The 19,055-nt window shown below is 43.4% G+C and overlaps 1 protein-coding gene across 1 annotated transcript in view; it reads left to right on the top strand.

Annotated features, from left to right (window-relative positions):
• Positions 1-221: 221 nt before the first annotated feature.
• The window catches only part of pik3ap1 (phosphoinositide-3-kinase adaptor protein 1), a 34,762-nt gene continuing 15,928 nt past the window's right edge, over positions 222-19,055 (top strand). The window contains exons 1-14 of the mRNA XM_015944135.3: positions 222-471; positions 1,095-1,511; positions 2,410-2,633; positions 2,703-2,847; positions 7,626-7,768; positions 7,838-7,970; positions 8,049-8,245; positions 8,339-8,510; positions 8,601-8,663; positions 8,737-8,988; positions 9,161-9,217; positions 15,258-15,451; positions 15,527-15,599; positions 15,694-15,861. Coding sequence (XP_015799621.1) covers positions 441-471; positions 1,095-1,511; positions 2,410-2,633; positions 2,703-2,847; positions 7,626-7,768; positions 7,838-7,970; positions 8,049-8,245; positions 8,339-8,510; positions 8,601-8,663; positions 8,737-8,988; positions 9,161-9,217; positions 15,258-15,451; positions 15,527-15,599; positions 15,694-15,861 — 2,269 coding nt within the window. The 5' untranslated portion in view covers positions 222-440. The remainder of the gene's footprint in view (positions 472-1,094; positions 1,512-2,409; positions 2,634-2,702; positions 2,848-7,625; positions 7,769-7,837; positions 7,971-8,048; positions 8,246-8,338; positions 8,511-8,600; positions 8,664-8,736; positions 8,989-9,160; positions 9,218-15,257; positions 15,452-15,526; positions 15,600-15,693; positions 15,862-19,055) is intronic.

Below are 19,055 nucleotides of genomic sequence, written 5' to 3'. Positions count from 1 at the left end.
TTTGGATAAAAGAGAACAAAAGAGTGCCTGAAAACGCTGCTCACATAGGACACCGTGCCTGTATCTCTTCTCAGGTCTAAAACACAAAGTTATTACTTTACTGTTACTGCTTTAAATCCGTTTTACCTCAAAAAAGCCCAAATTTTCCTGGTACTTTACGACAAACAGCACATAACTGCAGACGTGTTGCACTTTTTGCCATGACAGCAGCACGGTTTCTCACTTCTTCAACTGTTTCAGGAAGTGGGGCAGAGCTACCAAAATCAGGAAACTAAGTGTTGCTATTTATACAACAGAGCAAAGGGCTGAAGCTGCTCATAGATAGTTTGGTGTGAGGTGGTGAGACGCAAAGCTCCGGTGAGTTCACCGAAGCAAAAGGAAATATTCTGGTGGAAATTCGCTGCTTTTGGGATGATTTTGGACATATTTGAGCCAAAACGATGGAAAAGCTCATCTCAAGTCCTGAATCAGGTAAATACGAGATCTATGATGTTCACCAGGATGGTGTAAAAGTATACGTGTAAACCAAAAACACGTATCTATTGGAAAACTGTCATCATTCTGAATAAATAGGCTTATTTTGAAGGATTTTGTTGGATTCTCTGGTGAAAATGATCCACTCTGACTTTTAAAAGAGGAACAAAGTATAACTGCATCCTGTGAGATTAAACATCTCCCACATTTAGGCGTTTCACAAGCAGACGTGTCTCAGCGGTGATGAAGGTGACGGCTTGTGTTGGGTTTCTCTCCCAGTTAGCGTGTTCAGGGGTGAACTGGCCCCGGTTAAACGCTGTAATGAGTCGACCTGAATCACTCCGATCAGTGTTGACACAGTTCGCTGTTTGCTCGGCTCCTTGTTGGCTCCGCTCTGAAATCCCAAACAGTGGGGACATTCATTCTCCCGACCACAGTCACCTTGACATTCCACAGTTGGACAGGTGCTGCGTTGTGGAGCCTTTCCACGACAAACACAACCTGCTGCAGCGTGGAAACCCACAAATATTATCACTAGTGGCACGTCATTAGTGTGATGTTTCTGAGCAGACCTCTCTTCTGACCTGGTCATGACGCCTGTTCTCTGTTCTGTTCTGCAGGAGCCTCAGAGTCCTACGAGCTGCTGATTCTACACACCGACGAAGCTCAGGAATGGGCCACGTACTTGCAGCAGATCTTAAAATCATCTCAGAAGTTCAACAAAGAGTCAATTTTGCTGTACACCGTGAGCCCCGCCGATCGGCTCCACGGTTACAACTTTGACAACTTCCAAAGCTGCAGCTGCATCGTGCTGCTTCTCACGGGGTTGTTCCTAGACATCCTCTTCGACCGAGAGCTGCACGGAGCGCTCCAGGAACTCCTCCGCCCTCCACACAAGGTGGTGACATTGCTGTGTGGGGTGTCCGAGGATGACGTCTCCACTGGGAGTTTCCGGGATTGGCCGACATGGAGAAAACTCTATGCTGATGATGAACCGGCGGTTTACATTTCCACCATTCTGGAATCCATCACCGACAGTAATGATGACTGTATTATTATTTAACTGTGCAGTGGTTTCCTATGTTGTGGCATAAATGTTGTTCTGTGTGAACACAAAGCGGTACAAGTGATAATTGTATCTTCTCAGCAGCAGCACTGCAGGTGCTCTCCATGTCCAACATGTGCTTAAGCCAGGTCCTTAGTCAACTTAAAGTTGCGCACATTTTTCCGCTACGTTTTCGTTTATAAATCCCAAAGTTTACGTGGAAAGTTGCTTTCGCAGTTTTCCGATCCCGTTTTGTGCGTAAGCGAGCTTGATAAATGATCTGCAGGGTTTCCCCCAGAAAAAGCCTGGGGATGGGGGGTGTCACGTGCTCCGTCCCGCAGCGCTCCTCCGTGAGAGGTGGGGTGGGGGGTGGGGGGGTTGCACATGTTCCGCTGCTGTTTCTCACCAGTATTAGCTCAGAACCTGTACAGGGCTCTAGTTTTGCTGCGCCGTTCGTGTCAGCGGACACTGTAGGGTCGGAGTGGGGGGCGGGGCATGACGCTTAGTCTGGCGGGTGGCCAAGCAATGCCTGGCGGGCCGCCAGGCTTATAAAGTGCTGGAGGAAACCTGAATCTGTAACTGGCAACAGCCATGAAACTCGCAGAACAAGAATAACATTTTTGCTCAAAAAATGGACTGCAGAAGCCATATTTGACCACAGTATGTCAGTCCTACAAATTTCACCTTTAAAGGCCCCCGAAATTCAGATTTTATACCAGAACGCACATAATTAATTTTTATCAATCCTTCAACCATAAGCGTCGTTAGCGGGTTTGAGACACTAACAAACACCTTCAAATAATAACATCAAGTGTCTCCTAAATACTTTTGATTAAAAAAATACTAATTTTAAGAAATTATTTTAAATTTGTTTCTCTCCTCATCAAAAGGTAAACGAGCAGCATCTAAAAGTGGGAGAGAAACCTCAGCAAAGATGGGCATAAAAGCAGCACCTTCCCCTGAAAATCCCACCACAGACAAAAACACGGAAGTGGCATCGGAAAACCCAAGTTTAACAATCCTGATGGAGGAGAAGAAGTCAACAAGCCAAGAAAACCCGTCTCCCAGTCACCAAAACTGCCTGACCATCCAACCCAGCAGGGTCCTGTGTGGGGTAAGACTCAAGATTATGTGCTTCTGATGATGATGCTCATCTGTTCAGCATCTCATATTTCTTTTTTAGGAGCCAGAGACACTTTTCATCATTTTCTCAACCAAAATGCATTATGGGACAGCACCAGAGGTGGAGTTTTCATCTGAAAATGGAGCTTCAGAGAAGGTGCCAGCCAATGTGGAAAATGAATACACGATAAGTGTTGCTGCACCTGGTGAGTCTACCTGCAGGAAACACGTCATAAGCAGCTTAAATGTGTGCGTAAATGCATGCGGGTATGTGTGTGTGCGTAAATGCGTGCAGGTGTGTGTGTGTGTGTGCGTAAATGCATGCGGGTATGTGTGTGCTAAATGCGTTATGTGCATGTGTCTGCGTAAATGCATGCAGGTGTGTGTGTGTGTGTGTGTGTGTGTGTGTGTGTGTGTGTGTGTGTGTGTGTGTGCATAAATGTGTGCAGGTGTGTGTGTGTGCGTAAATGGATGCGGGTATGTGTGTGCGTAAATGCGTTACGTGCACGTGTCTGCGTAAATGCGTGCAGGTGTGTGTGTGTGTGTGCGTAAATGTGTGCAGGTGTGTGTGTGTGTGCGTAAATGTGTGCAGGTGTGTGTGTGTGCGTAAATGTGTGCAGGTGTGTGTGTGTGTGCGTAAATGCATGCGGGTATGTGTGTGCTAAATGCGTTATGTGCATGTGTCTGCGTAAATGCATGCGGGTATGCAGAGGCGGAAAGTAACGAATTACATCTACTCACTTTACTGTAATTGAGTAGCTTTTTTGTATATTTATACTTTTTAAGTCGTTTTTTTAAATCTCTACTTTTACTTTTACTTGAGAACGTTTTTAAAAAAATAATTGTAATTCGCTACATTTTAAATCATATCCGTTACTGAGTAAAAATAAATTGTAGGCTTAATAAATTAAAAATATTGCGTGTAGCAGCATCGGCACCGAAAGAGGCACCTGCATGAGCGCCGCATCTAACCGCACATAGCTCTCTTTAACACAGATTAATGAGGACAAACAGCCATTTTTACCGCAGTTTTGCTCTAAAACATCAGTTCAGTGCCTGTGATCCACTCGCTGTTTACCTCCTCTCCTGTGGGTTGGAACCCGCACCTTTGCACGCCGGTGTGACGTCATCAGAATTCTGCTCGGTTTCGTGTTTGAATTGTGTTTCTCTACCGCTCCGCACGGAAGCGGCAAAATAACGTTTAGCGCTCCTAAGAAGCCGATTATCAGCGCTCTGCTCATAAAACAGAAGACCTGCAGCCTCTGTGAGTTAATCCTGATACTGTTCAGGTGTAAACATTGTGCTCCATCCCTGTGTTTGAACTCAGAAGATGCTTCTTGATGCCACCGATATGTGATGATTTAGCTTGTTTCTTTATTTTACTCCAGAATAAGAGATTAAATTATTACGAAAGCAGTTCAGTGTAGTTAAATTAGACATGGTGTGTGTGTGTGTGTGTGTGTGTGTGTGTGTGTGTGTGTGTGTGTGTGTGTGTGTGTGTGTGTGTGTGTGTGTGTGTGTGTGTGTGTGTGTGTGTGTTACACATATAGGACTGCATGAGACAGCATGGTTTCATCAAATCCATGCATCCTATATCTTGGCTGAAGTAATGGCTCAGGAAAATAACGTATACTGTATTTCATACATAATGATGTCTCTACAGTGTTTATGATAATGTTTTATCTTATCTTGGACCTATCTTTGGTCTGGGAGGTGTAACATATCATGATACAAGCCTTTTAAAACATGTTAAAGTGTTACAAGAGGAGATAAATGCATGAATTTAAAGTTCATGTTTGGAGACCAACCTTCACAGTTTGGAGGCTCACGCTGGTGAGGAGACACCATTAGTTCTAGTAACACCTGGGCTCCCAAGGCCTGTTCTGACAGGATGGACGTTACGGGACCCTTCAGGATTCCAGCTGGATAATTGGAGGATTATTTAGGAGGATTGGAACGAACAAAATGATTTCAGTGCTGAAGGGTTAAAGGTATTGGCTCGGCATTAAAATTGTAGAAATGCAAAATAACTACACTTTAATATCTATATAAACATGTACTGGGTTCAGTATTTTATTTTGTTAAGGACTTTTGTCATAAATCATTACAGAAAATCCAAATCCTCTCCTCCAGACAGTGAAGAACTGTGTTTCGCATACCTTACTCCAGCACGTAAAACAAGATAGCTGATGATGCTAGCATTGTGAATCACTGTTTGTTTACTTTCATGCTCCTAATTATTACATAAAATTGTGTTTACGGCTGCAGCAAAAGGTCTGAGCCATTTGTCCGTGTCCTACAGGTCTGATCTAAAATAATAACCTACATCTATACATCCATCTAGAACCGCACCGCTACTTCTGGACTCTAGACAAGTCCCGTTAGCATGACTGCAGCAAAACTGCTAACCGTGTTAGCTCCGGTAAGGAAAGAACAAGGCCTTTGGGAAAGCTACGACACACACACACACACACACACACACACACACACACACACACACACACACACACACACACACACACACACACACATATAATCTAAAAGATGATCTCTATATTTCAACATTAGAACCTCCATGACATCCTGGATTAGTGCAAACAACGAGTTGAGCTAAGGAGTTACTCCAGCATCAGGAAGATTTATTCTGATAAATTGTTGGTTAAATATTTTCCAGAGTTATATCAATAAAAACACACAGCAGTAAAACTGTAGATTACTGAACTATATTGGGACACATGATGGAGCTAAGACCAGCTGAGAACTCGTCAGCTTAGAGCTCCCAGTGGAGCACAGAAATGAAATATTTAAGAAAAGTAAACAAACTGTACCGATTTTGGTTCTGAAGATGAACAGAATCCTCCTCTATGTCCAAATCGGGTCGCAGATCTTCTGAGTCAAACGGTCTAAAACATGTCTGCACCTCTGGTAGTGATATCCAGCTGGCGGGGTCGGAGTTCGGTTGAACTTCTCCAGTAATCCAACATCCGTTCTGGTCGCCGTATCCCAGAGAAAAAACAAATCTGATGGACTAGTAGAGGCTTCAGAAGCTACATCTGACTGATGACACAATGTTCTCCGCTATAACGCTAACGCAGAAACACCGGAGTCAGGCGTTGTTTACTACAGCTGTTTCAGCAGAGCTCCATGTGAAACACCACCAGCTGCCCAGGGCTTAGACCGAAAGTTAGTTTCTGTTTTTCCTGCGCCGGTCACAAACATCAGATTTTCTTACAATTCCAGCCATCAAAATCCAAAAACCTTTTTCATCTGAGGTTTTAATACACATTTACACATGCTGTTCAAGCGAATTTTGCCTCTGGCCGATATCTTTAAATGAGTGAGTGAACCCACTACCAAGGATGAACTCTGCTAACTTTAAAAATCAGCTGCTCTAAATAAGCATGAAGGTCAGAGAGGAGCTCTAGGATGGACATGGATAAAGGAACTGTAATGTAGAGGTAAAGTAGGGCAGGGCCAACGTTAGCAGCTGTCATACGGTCCATCTGAAATGTTTGACTTTCATTTAGCTTGTTATGTGACAGGTTAGAGCACAGTCTCATGTTAGAGTTTTGTCATGAGAACATTGAGATACCTCACATGCTGATGGCATCTAAAAACTAACATTTGTTTTCCAAAATAAAGAATAATTTTAATCACAATTGAAACGTACAATCATAGAATAACCTCGTCCAATCAATGTGCACGTCCTGTTCTCACTGATTGGATAGAAATCCTTCCATCAAACTGTGTGTGTGTCCGTGCGTGTGCGTGCACACAGGAGCGTGTTGTGAACTGGTGTTGTGGTTTTGCACTGATGCGTAAATGCGTGCAGGTGTGCGTGTGCGTAAATGCGTGCAGGTATGTATGTGCGTAAATGCGTGCAGGTATGTGTGCACGTAAATGCTTGCATGAGGGTCTGTGCATAAATGTGTGCAGGTGTGCGTGTGCGTAAATGCGTGCAGGTGTGTGTGTGTGTAAATGCGTGCAGGTATGTGTGTGCGTAAATGCGTGCAGGGTGTCTATGCGTAAATGCGTGCAGGTATGTGTGTGCGTAAATGCACGCAGGTATGTGTGTGCGTAAATGCGTGCAGGTGTGTGTGTGCGTAAATGCGTGCAGGTATGTGTGTGCGTAAATGCACGCAGGTATGTGTGTGCGTAAATGCGTGCAGGTGTGTGTGTGCGTAAATGCGTGCAGGTGTGTGTGTGCGTAAGTGCGTGCAGGTATGTGTGTGCGTAAGTGCGTGCATGTGTGTGTGTGCGTAAGTGCGTGCAGGTATGTGTGTGCGTAAATGCGTGCAGGTGTGTGTGTGCGTAAATGCGTGCATGTGTCTATACGTAAATGCATGCAAGTGTGTGTGTGTGTAAATGAGTGCATGTGTGTGGGTGCGTAAATGCATGCACGAGTCTGAGCGTAAATGAGTGCATGTGTGTGGGTGTGTGTGTAAATGCGTGCAGGTGTGTGTGTGTGCATAAATGCGTGCATGTATGTGTGTGTGTGTAAATGAGTGCATGTGTGTGGGTGCGTAAATGCATGCACGAGTCTGAGCGTAAATGAGTGCATGTGTGTGGGTGGGTGTGTAAATGCGTGCATGTATGTGTGTGTGTAAATGTATGCATGTATGTGTGTGTGTAAATGCGTGCATGTATGTGTGTGTGTAAATGTATGCATGTATGTGTGTGTGTAAATGCGTGCATGTATGTGTGTGTGTAAATGCGTGCATGTATGTGTGTGTGTAAATGAGTGCAGTCAGCATCAACAGACCCAGAAATGACTAAAAGGCAATCGCTCTAGAAGAGGCGGAGCTTTGACGTCGTGTTTAGTATCTGACGCTCTTTAACAAACTCTGAGTGAAAATGAATGGTTGAACCTTTCTTGTGAGTTTGGACTTTCTAAGCTTGACCGAAAAGTTTCAGCCTCTCTAGCCTGAAAGGTGTCGGTCGATCTGCATCTCTTTAAGGATATTTTTATTCTTTCTACCTCTAGACATGCCAGCCGGCATTACATCACTGACTCTCTACACCGACCAGTCACGTGTCAGCCTGAAGACGGTCACGTTTCACACAAGTATGGGAGAAGTCAGCCGATACCTGGAGAAAGCTGTTGACCCCGTGGACTTCATCTGCCAGGTGAGGTAAAGTTATTCAGTTTGTAGCGCTGATGGAACATATCTAATTATTTATTTTCTTTACTTTCAGGCTTTTGACCTTTCTTCCAACGCGACTGAATCACTGGACACTTTGCTAACTGACTCATTAAAATCCAAGATGCCTGAAATTGGTCTTCAGCTGTTTGGAGTCCACCAGATCGAAGAAGACAACATGTCTGCGTGTGAGCTCAGCGATCTGATGTCTTGCTTCACTCGTTTGGCCTTCTCACGATCGACGGTTGTTTACTTTTGTGTTTAAGATCAACGCGCTGAGGAGTTTCCCACTTTGCTCCACTTTGCCGCCCGATACGGCCTGAGGAAGCTCACCTTGCTTCTCCTCCAGTGTCCCGGGGCGCTGCAGGCTTACAGCGTGAGCAACAAGAATGGAGACTACCCAAACACGCTGGCAGAGAAGAGCGGCTTCAATCACCTCAGACAGCTGTTGGATGACTTTGTTGTAAGTGCAGCCAGGACCCTCGGTCATGTAGTTTAGGATTGGTTTGACATCCCGCCTTTTTAAAAGTGTCTTCTGGTCTTTAAATGAATCCAGGAGACAGAAAACATTCTAAAGCCATCCTGTGGGGACGACACAAACTTAGAGAATGATGCTGAGGTATACGAGCCGATGTCGCATACAGCAACAGACATGAAAATCCCGAGCTGCTCTGAGGAAATTTATGAATCAATGGTTGGGATCGACCCTAACTGTGCAGAAGACCTCTGTAAGATCAAAGTATTCATGTTTATTTTTATCAAACGTCCTACAAGGCTTTATTTTGTTTTGTCTCAACTTGATTCAAACATTTTTTTAGATGAGGTGATGACTGCAGTGGATAAGAATCCAGAGGAGGCGTTGCTCCGGATGTTTTTCCAAGGTATACTTTTGTAATTCACAGATTGTTTACGGTAAATAACAACCCACCGTTCACACACGTTCACCTTCAACAGCAACACCACAAACTTCTGAGCATAAAGACAACAACCTTCCCCTCAAACACGAGGAGGGGAAAGACGAACGCAGGGACTTTGATCTAATAGAGGAGGAGGAGGACCCGTATAACATTTTCCCGGAGGACATTTATGATACGGTGGATGGAAACAGCACTTATAACCCGGCGATCCTGAACCGTCCACCAGCCCCCATCCCCAGACCAGAATCTGAGTCGGAGCCTGAACCACCCACAAACTACATTTCTAGAGGTATTTTTGCAGTTTTATATCAATAAATGAAAAGTTTATTTGCAAAAACAGATTAAAATGTTCTTATAAATGTTCAATTTGTGAGTCATTGTAATTGTTTCAGCTGATATCAGTTTAAACAAAGTTATATATAATATTAAAGAGATGTATTTACTTCAGCTGTTATCTTTAGTTTTTTCAGATAAAGGTTCATCCCCGAGTAGACAGCTGGAAGGAGAATACAGTACAGGTAAAGTTTTGTCTCTCCAAGAGATGCTTCAAGGTCATTGGTTCCATCCATCCATTCACCCATCCATTAATCCATCCATCCATCCATCATCCACCCATCCATTTATCCATCCATCCATCCATTAATCCATCCATCTATCCATCCATTAATCCATCCATCCATTTATCCATCCATCCATTTAACCATCAATTAATCCATCCATCATCCATCCATCTATCCATCCATCCATCATCCACCCATCCATTTAACCATCCATTAATCCATCCATCATCCATCCATCCATCCATCCATCATCCACCCATCCATTTAACCATCCATCCATCCATTAGTCCATCCATCTATCCATCCATTAATCCATCCATCCATCTATCCATCCATTAATCCATCCATCCATTTATCCATCCATTAATCCATCCATCATCCATCCATCCATCCATCCATCATCCACCCATCCATTTAACCATCCATTAATCCATCCATCATCCATCCATCCATCCATCCATCATCCACCCATCCATTTAACCATCCATCTATCCATCCATTAATCCATCCATCCATTTATCCATCCATCCATTTATCCATCCATTAATCCATCCATCATCCATCCATCCATCCACCCATCCATTTAACCATCCATCTATCCATCCATTAATCCATCCATCCATTTATCCATCCATCCATTTATCCATCCATTAATCCATCCATCATCCATCCATCCATCCATCCATTAGTCCATCCATCTATCCATCCATTAATCCATCCATCCATCTATCCATCCATTAATCCATCCATCCATCTATCCATCCATTAATCCATCCATCCATCTATCCATCCATTAATCCATCCATCCATTTATCCATCCATCCATTTATCCATCCATTAATCCATCCATCATCCATCCATCCATCCATCCATCATCCACCCATCCATTTAACCATCCATCCATCCATTAGTCCATCCATCTATCCATCCATTAATCCATCCATCCATCTATCCATCCATTAATCCATCCATCCATTTATCCATCCATTAATCCATCCATCATCCATCCATCCATCCATCCATCATCCACCCATCCATTTAACCATCCATCCATCCATTAGTCCATCCATCTATCCATCCATTAATCCATCCATCCATTTATCCATCCATTAATCCATCCATCCATTTATCCATCATTAATCCATCCATCATCCATCCATCCATCCATCATCCACCCATCCATTTATCCATCCATCCATCCATCCATTAATCCATCCATCTACCCATCCATTAATCCATCCATCCATCTATCCATCCATTAATCCATCCATCATCCATCCATCCATCCATTAATCCATCCATCCATCCATCCAACAATTGAGCCATCCATTCATTAGTTCACCCATCCATTACTTCATCCATCCATCCATCTCTTCTGATGCTTTACATTTCAGCACTCCATCCATCCATTAATCCATCCACCATCCATCCATCCATCCATCCATCCATCCATCCATTAATCCATCCATCTATCCATCCATTAATCCATCCATCCATCATCCATCCATCCATCCATCCATTAATCCATCCATCATCCATCCATCCATCCATCCATTACTTCATCCATCCATCTCTTCTGATGCTTTACATTTCAGCACTCCATCCATCCATTAATCCATCCATCCATCCATCCATCAATCCATTAATCCATCCACCATCCATCCATCCATCCATCCATCCATTAATCCATCCATTAATCCATCCATCTATCCATCCATTAATCCATCCATCATCCATCCATCCATCCATCCATCCATCCATTACTTCATCCATCCATCTCTTCTGATGGTTTACATTTCAGCACTCCATCTATCCATTAATCCATCCATCCATCAATCCACTAATCCATCCATTAATCCATCCATCCATCCATCTATTACTTCATCCATCCATTAATCCATCCATTAATCCATCCATCTATCCATCCATTAATCCATCCATCATCCATCCATCCATCCATCCATTACTTCATCCATCCATCTCTTCTGATGCTTTACATTTCAGCACTCCATCCATCCATTACTCCATCCATCCATCAATCCACTAATCCATCCATTAATCCATCCATCATCCATCCATCCATCCATCCATCCATCCATCATCCACCCATCCATTTAACCATCCATTAATCCATCCATCATCCATCCATCCATCCATCCATCCATCATCCACCCATCCATTTAACCATCCATCCATCCATTAGTCCATCCATCTATCCATCCATTAAACCATCCATCCATCTATCCATCCATTAATCCATCCATCCATTTATCCATCCATCCATTTATCCATCCATTAATCCATCCATCATCCATCCATCCATCCATCCATCATCCACCCATCCATTTAACCATCCATTAATCCATCCATCATCCATCCATCCATCCATCCATCCATCCATCCATCCATCCATCCATCCATCCATCCATCCATCCATCATCCACCCATCCATTTAACCATCCATCCATCCATTAGTCCATCCATCTATCCATCCATTAATCCATCCATCCATCTATCCATCCATTAATCCATCCATCCATCTATCCATCCATTAATCCATCCATCCATCTATCCATCCATTTATCCATCCATCCATTTATCCATCCATTAATCCATCCATCATCCATCCATCCATCCATCCATCATCCACCCATCCATTTAACCATCCATCCATCCATTAGTCCATCCATCTATCCATCCATTAATCCATCCATCCATCTATCCATCCATTAATCCATCCATCCATTTATCCATCCATTAATCCATCCATCATCCATCCATCCATCCATCATCCACCCATCCATTTAACCATCCATCCATCCATTAGTCCATCCATCTATCCATCCATTAATCCATCCATCCATTTATCCATCCATTAATCCATCCATCCATTTATCCATCATTAATCCATCCATCCATCCATCCATCATCCACCCATCCATTTATCCATCCATCCATCCATCCATCCATCCATTAATCCATCCATCTACCCATCCATTAATCCATCCATCCATCATCCATCCATCCATCCATTAATCCATCCATCCATCCATCCAACAATTGAGCCATCCATTCATTAGTTCACCCATCCATTACTTCATCCATCCATCCATCTCTTCTGATGCTTTACATTTCAGCACTCCATCCATCCATTAATCCATCCACCATCCATCCATCCATCCATCCATCCATTAATCCATCCATCTATCCATCCATTAATCCATCCATCCATCATCCATCCATCCATCCATCCATTAATCCATCCATCATCCATCCATCCATCCATCCATTACTTCATCCATCCATCTCTTCTGATGCTTTACATTTCAGCACTCCATCCATCCATTAATCCATCCATCCATCCATCCATCAATCCATTAATCCATCCACCATCCATCCATCCATCCATCCATCCATCCATCCATCCATTAATCCATCCATTAATCCATCCATCTATCCATCCATTAATCCATCCATCATCCATCCATCCATCCATCCATTACTTCATCCATCCATCTCTTCTGATGGTTTACATTTCAGCACTCCATCTATCCATTAATCCATCCATCCATCAATCCACTAATCCATCCATTAATCCATCCATCCATCCATCTATTACTTCATCCATCCATTAATCCATCCATTAATCCATCCATCTATCCATCCATTAATCCATCCATCATCCATCCATCCATCCATCCATTACTTCATCCATCCATCTCTTCTGATGCTTTACATTTCAGCACTCCATCCATCCATTAATCCATCCATCCATCAATCCACTAATCCATCCATTAATCCATCCATCATCCATCCATCCATCCATCCATTACTTCATCCATCCATCTCTTCTGATGCTTTACATTTCAGCACTCCATCCATCCATTAATCCATCCATCATCCATCCATCCATCCATCCATTACTTCATCCATCCATCTCTTCTGATGCTTTACATTTCAGCACAACATTAAACAGAAATTCAATTCTCACCAGATTTTAAAGTTATTTTCCCACCCAGATAAAAAAGAAATGAACTATCTTTAGTTATTTACCCAAGACTTTCTGACTGGGTTCATACTGCTGTGGACCTGCTGCTGATTTTGTGATTATCCACCCTTTAATGACCCAGTTTGATCCAATCAGCTGTCAGGCAGACAAACTCATGTGCCTCTACTATCCTTTGGTGAAAACCGAGCAGAAGGGAATGTCAGCGGGTTAAAGTTAGGAGGTGAATACGATCGAAGTACGCAGCCCAATGCTACAAACAAACAGGTTCTGTCAGGAAAAGGTGGTCTAATTTTGTTAAACTGGATTTGGACCAAATGAGAAGAATCTCCGTTATGTCGTTGTTCCTTTAAAGGAAATAGTTTTTTCAAATGGCCAGAGAGGGAAGTGGCTCGGATTCACATGTGATACTATTCACCTCAGAATACGTTCACCCGTGTCTGACCCAAAGAGACCCAGATTATTTCACACGTTAGTGTTTTTTTAAATGGAACCACACTCTGACTCTGAACCCGTCTGCATTGTGGTGTTTCTGAAGTGAGACACAGGGTTGAGCTATTATTTACACCACTCTCGCAGCTTAAAGTAAAAACAGAACCCTGCAGTTCTGACACTGCGATGACATTGTCAACGAGATACAACCTCACACTTTCTGTCCCACGTCTGTTTATTTCAAACTGAGATGTCGAAGGTATAAATCTACCTACATTAGCTTCCTTCTAGGCTAGAATACACAGGTAGAATCTCAAGACCATCTAAACCAGGGATGTCAAATATGTGGCCCGCGGGCCGAATCCGGCCCACAAGCGGGTTAAATCCGGCCCGCGAGATGGTTGTGTAAACTTTATTTTCATACTTTACAATGTAGAGTGAAAATAAACTTATCATTGTGAGCAAGTTTTCTCTGTAATGAGTATAAATAAAACAAAGCTGCGCTCAAGGCTCACACAAGAACTTGAATCACATCCTGAAGTTGGCCGCCACTCAGGACGTGACTTCTGATATTGATGTGCTGGTGAAAGCTAAAAGATGTAAAGTAAAATGAGTCAAATATACTTTAAGTGCTGCATGAAACTGATCTTGCCATGTGATCTGTAAGCTCTGAATCACTAAGGAATGTTTTTATTTGTTTATTTTTTTTATTTTTATTTTTTTCAAATTTTCAAGTACACTTCCGGTGTTGTACTTGTACTACACTGTCCGCAGGCTCCAGCCTTGTTTTATATTGATTGTATTAAAACAAAGAAAACAATCTGAAGTATTTTTTTATTTACCGGTCCGGCCCACTTGGGACTAGATTTCCCTCAATGTGGCCCCTGAGCTAAACTGAGTTTGACACCCCTGCTCTAAACAGTTGAATTAGGAAAACTCAGATGTTTTATTTTATGAAGTCAGCACCCCACTTTTTAATTGTTTAGTAGACGATTTTACCAGAAGCAGTTTTCAGATTTCAGTGCAGTCAATGCATGTTTTGGGGCAAGTTGTAAGAAGTCTTCTTGCTAGATATGTTAGCATGTTTTTCGGGTGAGTTACTTCCTCTGAGAGAGACGTGGAGCCTTTACACGCCGTAACGAACTTCTCAAACCTTCTAAGTTTGGCTTCTGAGTCAGAAAGTATGAGAAATGTGAGGCAACATAAGACGGCAGCGGAAAACAAACATTGCAATCAAATTGAGACGTAACTACAACAAGCAAACTTGCACGTCTGTGGAGTAAAAAATCATCATGTTTGTGGTTACATGTGCCCCACGTGGCAATGAGGACGCCGTTTATAAAACCTGCTACAATTCAGCTTGTTTCCGACTAAAACCGTTTGCATTTTCTCACAATTTTGTGTCGTGTCACCGACAGCCAAAGCCTAAGTTTTTGTGTTGATGCATTTGTGCCTGTGTCTCACAGGTTTGTGGTTGCTATGGTGACCAAAACCAGACTGGAGCAGAAGTTTGTAGACATGGTGTTTCTCGCCTAACATCTGACTTCACCCCCCCTTTAGCTCAGCTCATCGGTGAACCTCTCCCCTCTACTTACGATCCCTATGCTGGCATGAAGACGCCGGGACAGAGACAGCTCATCTGTCTCCAGGAGAGGGTGAAAGTGGGGGAGATCACTGTGGACGAGGCTGTGCAGGAATTCAAAGCCTGGCAGTTTAACCATGAGGGTCGAGCGAGCTCCTTCCGCTATCAACAGGTGGATCACCTTTGAAAAATCTTTGGATTTGGATAGTAAGCAACCAATCTAACAAAATATTGTTCATTCTGAAAGGAAAACATCAAGAAATTACGGGACAGCATCACCAGGCGGCACAAGGAGAGAGAAAAGTCAGGAAAAGAAATTGGTGTGATTTTGTTTTGGCAATAATCTAAGATCTACATTACGAATTGAGACATGCTAACTAAAACGACCGCAACTTTTGTTCTTTGTTCCATCAGAATATGAAATTAGTGCTCCCCTGCTGAGGAACTCACACTTTTCCTCCAACATGACAGTACAGTGTGATGTGTATGAACCTACACCCAGAATGATGTCCCAACCCCCTCCCACAGCTCAGCCCATCCAGAGAGGGAGCTGGAAGACCGGCAGCACCTCCAGCACATCTAGTGAGTCCTAAGCATAACACGAGCTTTTACATGTGCGTCAGAAAACCAAACGTTGTCCCTAAAAAGGCCGACGTTTTTTTTTTTTAACCCTCTCAGACTCAAAATAAGTTTTGATAAAAGGACGAACAACTAAGTCCTTCAGGGGAACTTCTGAGTTAAAAAATGCTCATGAAATACGTATGTGGAGTAACCGTGTAGGTAGGTTTTAACGTTGCTAATCTGCAACGCCTGCCTCCAGAAGGTTAATTCATGTAAACATGTTGATCTGCTTCTAAACGAACTGAAGCACCCAGAAAATGCAGTAGGAGCCCGATTTCATCTGCATGTACACGGATCAATCGAGCTGATACCGGTTACTCTCCAAAGTGACGAGACCGCGGAAGTAATCTACCGATAATATCATCACGGCAATGTAACACGTGTAACACCAAACAGTAAAGCGGGTACCAAGTAAGCTGTGCTGCAGCATGGTCGTCAATTCCTTCGGCCATTGTGCAAATCTGGTTTCAACTCCATCTGCTTCACTCCCGCCAGCATTTGTTTCTGTGTTGCCCAGAAGCATGACGATATGAAAGGACGCCTGACGCCACCTACCGTAATAGAGTGGAACAAACGTTCTTTGAGAGTTAGGCTTTCTTCATTTAAACTAGGATAAAGACTCCTTGTTTACTACCTTAGACCGACTCAGATGTGCATGTAAACACACTTGCTTAGTGGAAGAATCATTGGGGGGTAAGGGTGTGGAAAGTTCTGTATGCTACTTTGGATAAATAAAGTGAAATATTGTGTTTTCAGAATTTGCCATGTTGTATTTTTAAAGCCAGAGTCTTCACACTATGGGTAGAGAACAGCAGCATATCTGGTCATTTGGCTCCTGCACAATGGTCCCGTTTAAAAAATACATCTACAGTGGGGCAAAAAAGTATTTAGTCAGCCACCAATTGCGCAAGTTCTCCCACTTAAAATGACGACAGAGGTCAGTAATTTTCATCATAGGTACACTTCAACTGTGAGAGACAGAATGTGAAAAAAAATCCATGAATTCACATGGCAGGATTTTTAAAGAATTTATTTGTAAATCAGGGTGGAAAATAAGTATTTGGTCAATAACAAAAATTCAACTCAATACTTTGTAACATAACCTTTGTTGGCAATAACAGAGGTCAAACGATTACTATAGGTCTTTACCAGGTTTGCACACACAGTAGCTGGTATTTTGGCCCATTCCTCCATGCAGATCTTCTCGAGAGCAGTGATGTTTTGGGGCTGTCGCCGAGCAACACGGACTTTCAACTCCCTCCACAGATTGTCTATGGGGTTGAGGTCTGGAGACTGGCTAGGCCACTCCAGGACTTTCAAATGCTTCTTACGGAGCCACTCCTTTGTTGCCCGGGCGGTGTGTTTGGGATCATTGTCGTGTTGGAAGACACAGCCACGTTTCATCTTCAAAGCTCTCACTGATGGAAGGAGGTTTTGGCTCAGAATCTCACGATACATGGCCCCATTCATTCTGTCCTTAACACGGATCAGTCGTCCTGTCCCCTTAGCAGAAAAACAGCCCCAAAGCATGATGTTCCCACCCCCATGCTTCACAGTAGGTATGGTGTTCTTGGGATGCAACTCAGTAATCTTCTTCCTCCAAACACGACGAGTTGAGTTTATACCAAAAAGTTCTACTTTGGTTTCATCTGACCACATGACATTCTCCCAATCCTCTGCTGTATCATCCATGTGCTCTCTGGCAAACTTCAGTTGGGCCTGGACATGCACTGGCTTCAGCAGCGGAACACGTCTGGCACTGCAGGATTTGATTCCCTGCCGTTGTAGTGTGTTACTGGTGGTGACCTTTGTTAATGTGGTCCCAGCTCTCTGCAGGTCATTCACCAGGTCCCCCGTGTGGTTCTGGGATTCTTGCTCACCATTCTCATGATCATTTAGACTCCACGGGATGAGATCTTGCGTGGAGCCCCAGATCGAGAGAGATTATCAGTGGTCTTGTATGTCTTCCATTTTCTGATAATTGCTCCCACAACTGATTTTTTCACACCAAGCTGCTTGCCTATTGTAGATTCACTCTTCCCAGTCTGGTGCAGGTCTACAATTCTTTTCCTGGTGTCCTTCGAAAGCTCTTTGGTCTTGGCCATAGTGGAGTTTGGAGTCTGACTGTTTGAGGCTGTGGACAGGTGTCTTTTATACAGATAATGAGTTCAAACAGGTGCCATTAATACAGGTAACAAGTGGAGGACACAAAAGCTTCTTAAAGAAGACGTTACAGGTCTGTGAGAGCCAGAGATTTTCCTTGTTTGAAGTGACCAAATACTTATTTTCCACCCTGATTTACAAATAATTTCTTTAAAAATGCTGCCATGTGAATTCATGGATTTTTTTTTCACATTCTGTCTCTCATAGTTGAAGTGTACCTATGATGTAAATTACTGACATCTGTCATCATTTTAAGTGGGAGAACTTGCACAATCGGTGGCTGACTAAATACTTTTTTGCCCCACTGTAGGATGGCAAAGTCATTGTTACCATGGTGTTGCACAATACTGTTTAAGGCAGAAACAGGCAGAGAGCAAGCAGCATGTGGAGATGAAACCCTTTTTGACATAACACTTGATTAATGTTGCTCCGAACGGAAAAATTCCCCAAACAAACGGAGGACCTTATTCAGTAATCTAACTACTCTAGTTGTTCCCTTTCAGTTGATTCACTCGATACAATGAAGGTACTATGGGACATCACGCCCTCGTATGGCCTGGCTGAAGACACATTTAATCACGCCTGTAAGGCAAATTAAAGTGATGCTGCGTGGAGGCCCCGCCCTTCACTTATAAGCGACCGCGTCACTGTCATTCATCAGTTCTTACGCTCATCACCTCGATGAGAACACATCAGAAAACTAGCTGTGCTATTGAAAGATAGCTTAACCGCTCACTGACTGGACTCTACAGCCTTCTGGCTAGCATTCCCGCCCACCGAGCGCTATCTTTTGTGGCTCTTCAGCTTCTCCACTTTCGCTCCGCTGTGTGTCTCGCAATGAGCACCATGTCGGACGTCGCTTCATGGAAAGCCGCTTCGCGCCCCTGTCTTCAGGGCTGTGGATTCTCTCTTCATGAGAAGGACTTGCACAAAGTGTGCCCGGTTTGTCTGTGAATTTTTCACGCCAGGAGGGCGCTTGTGGACCTGGAGGC

The sequence above is a fragment of the Nothobranchius furzeri genome, chromosome 12, assembly GCF_043380555.1.
Source record: "Nothobranchius furzeri strain GRZ-AD chromosome 12, NfurGRZ-RIMD1, whole genome shotgun sequence".
Lineage (NCBI taxonomy): Eukaryota > Metazoa > Chordata > Actinopteri > Cyprinodontiformes > Nothobranchiidae > Nothobranchius > Nothobranchius furzeri.
The sequence above is the reverse complement of the archived record's forward strand: the minus strand, read 5'-3'. Positions and strand labels throughout refer to the sequence as shown.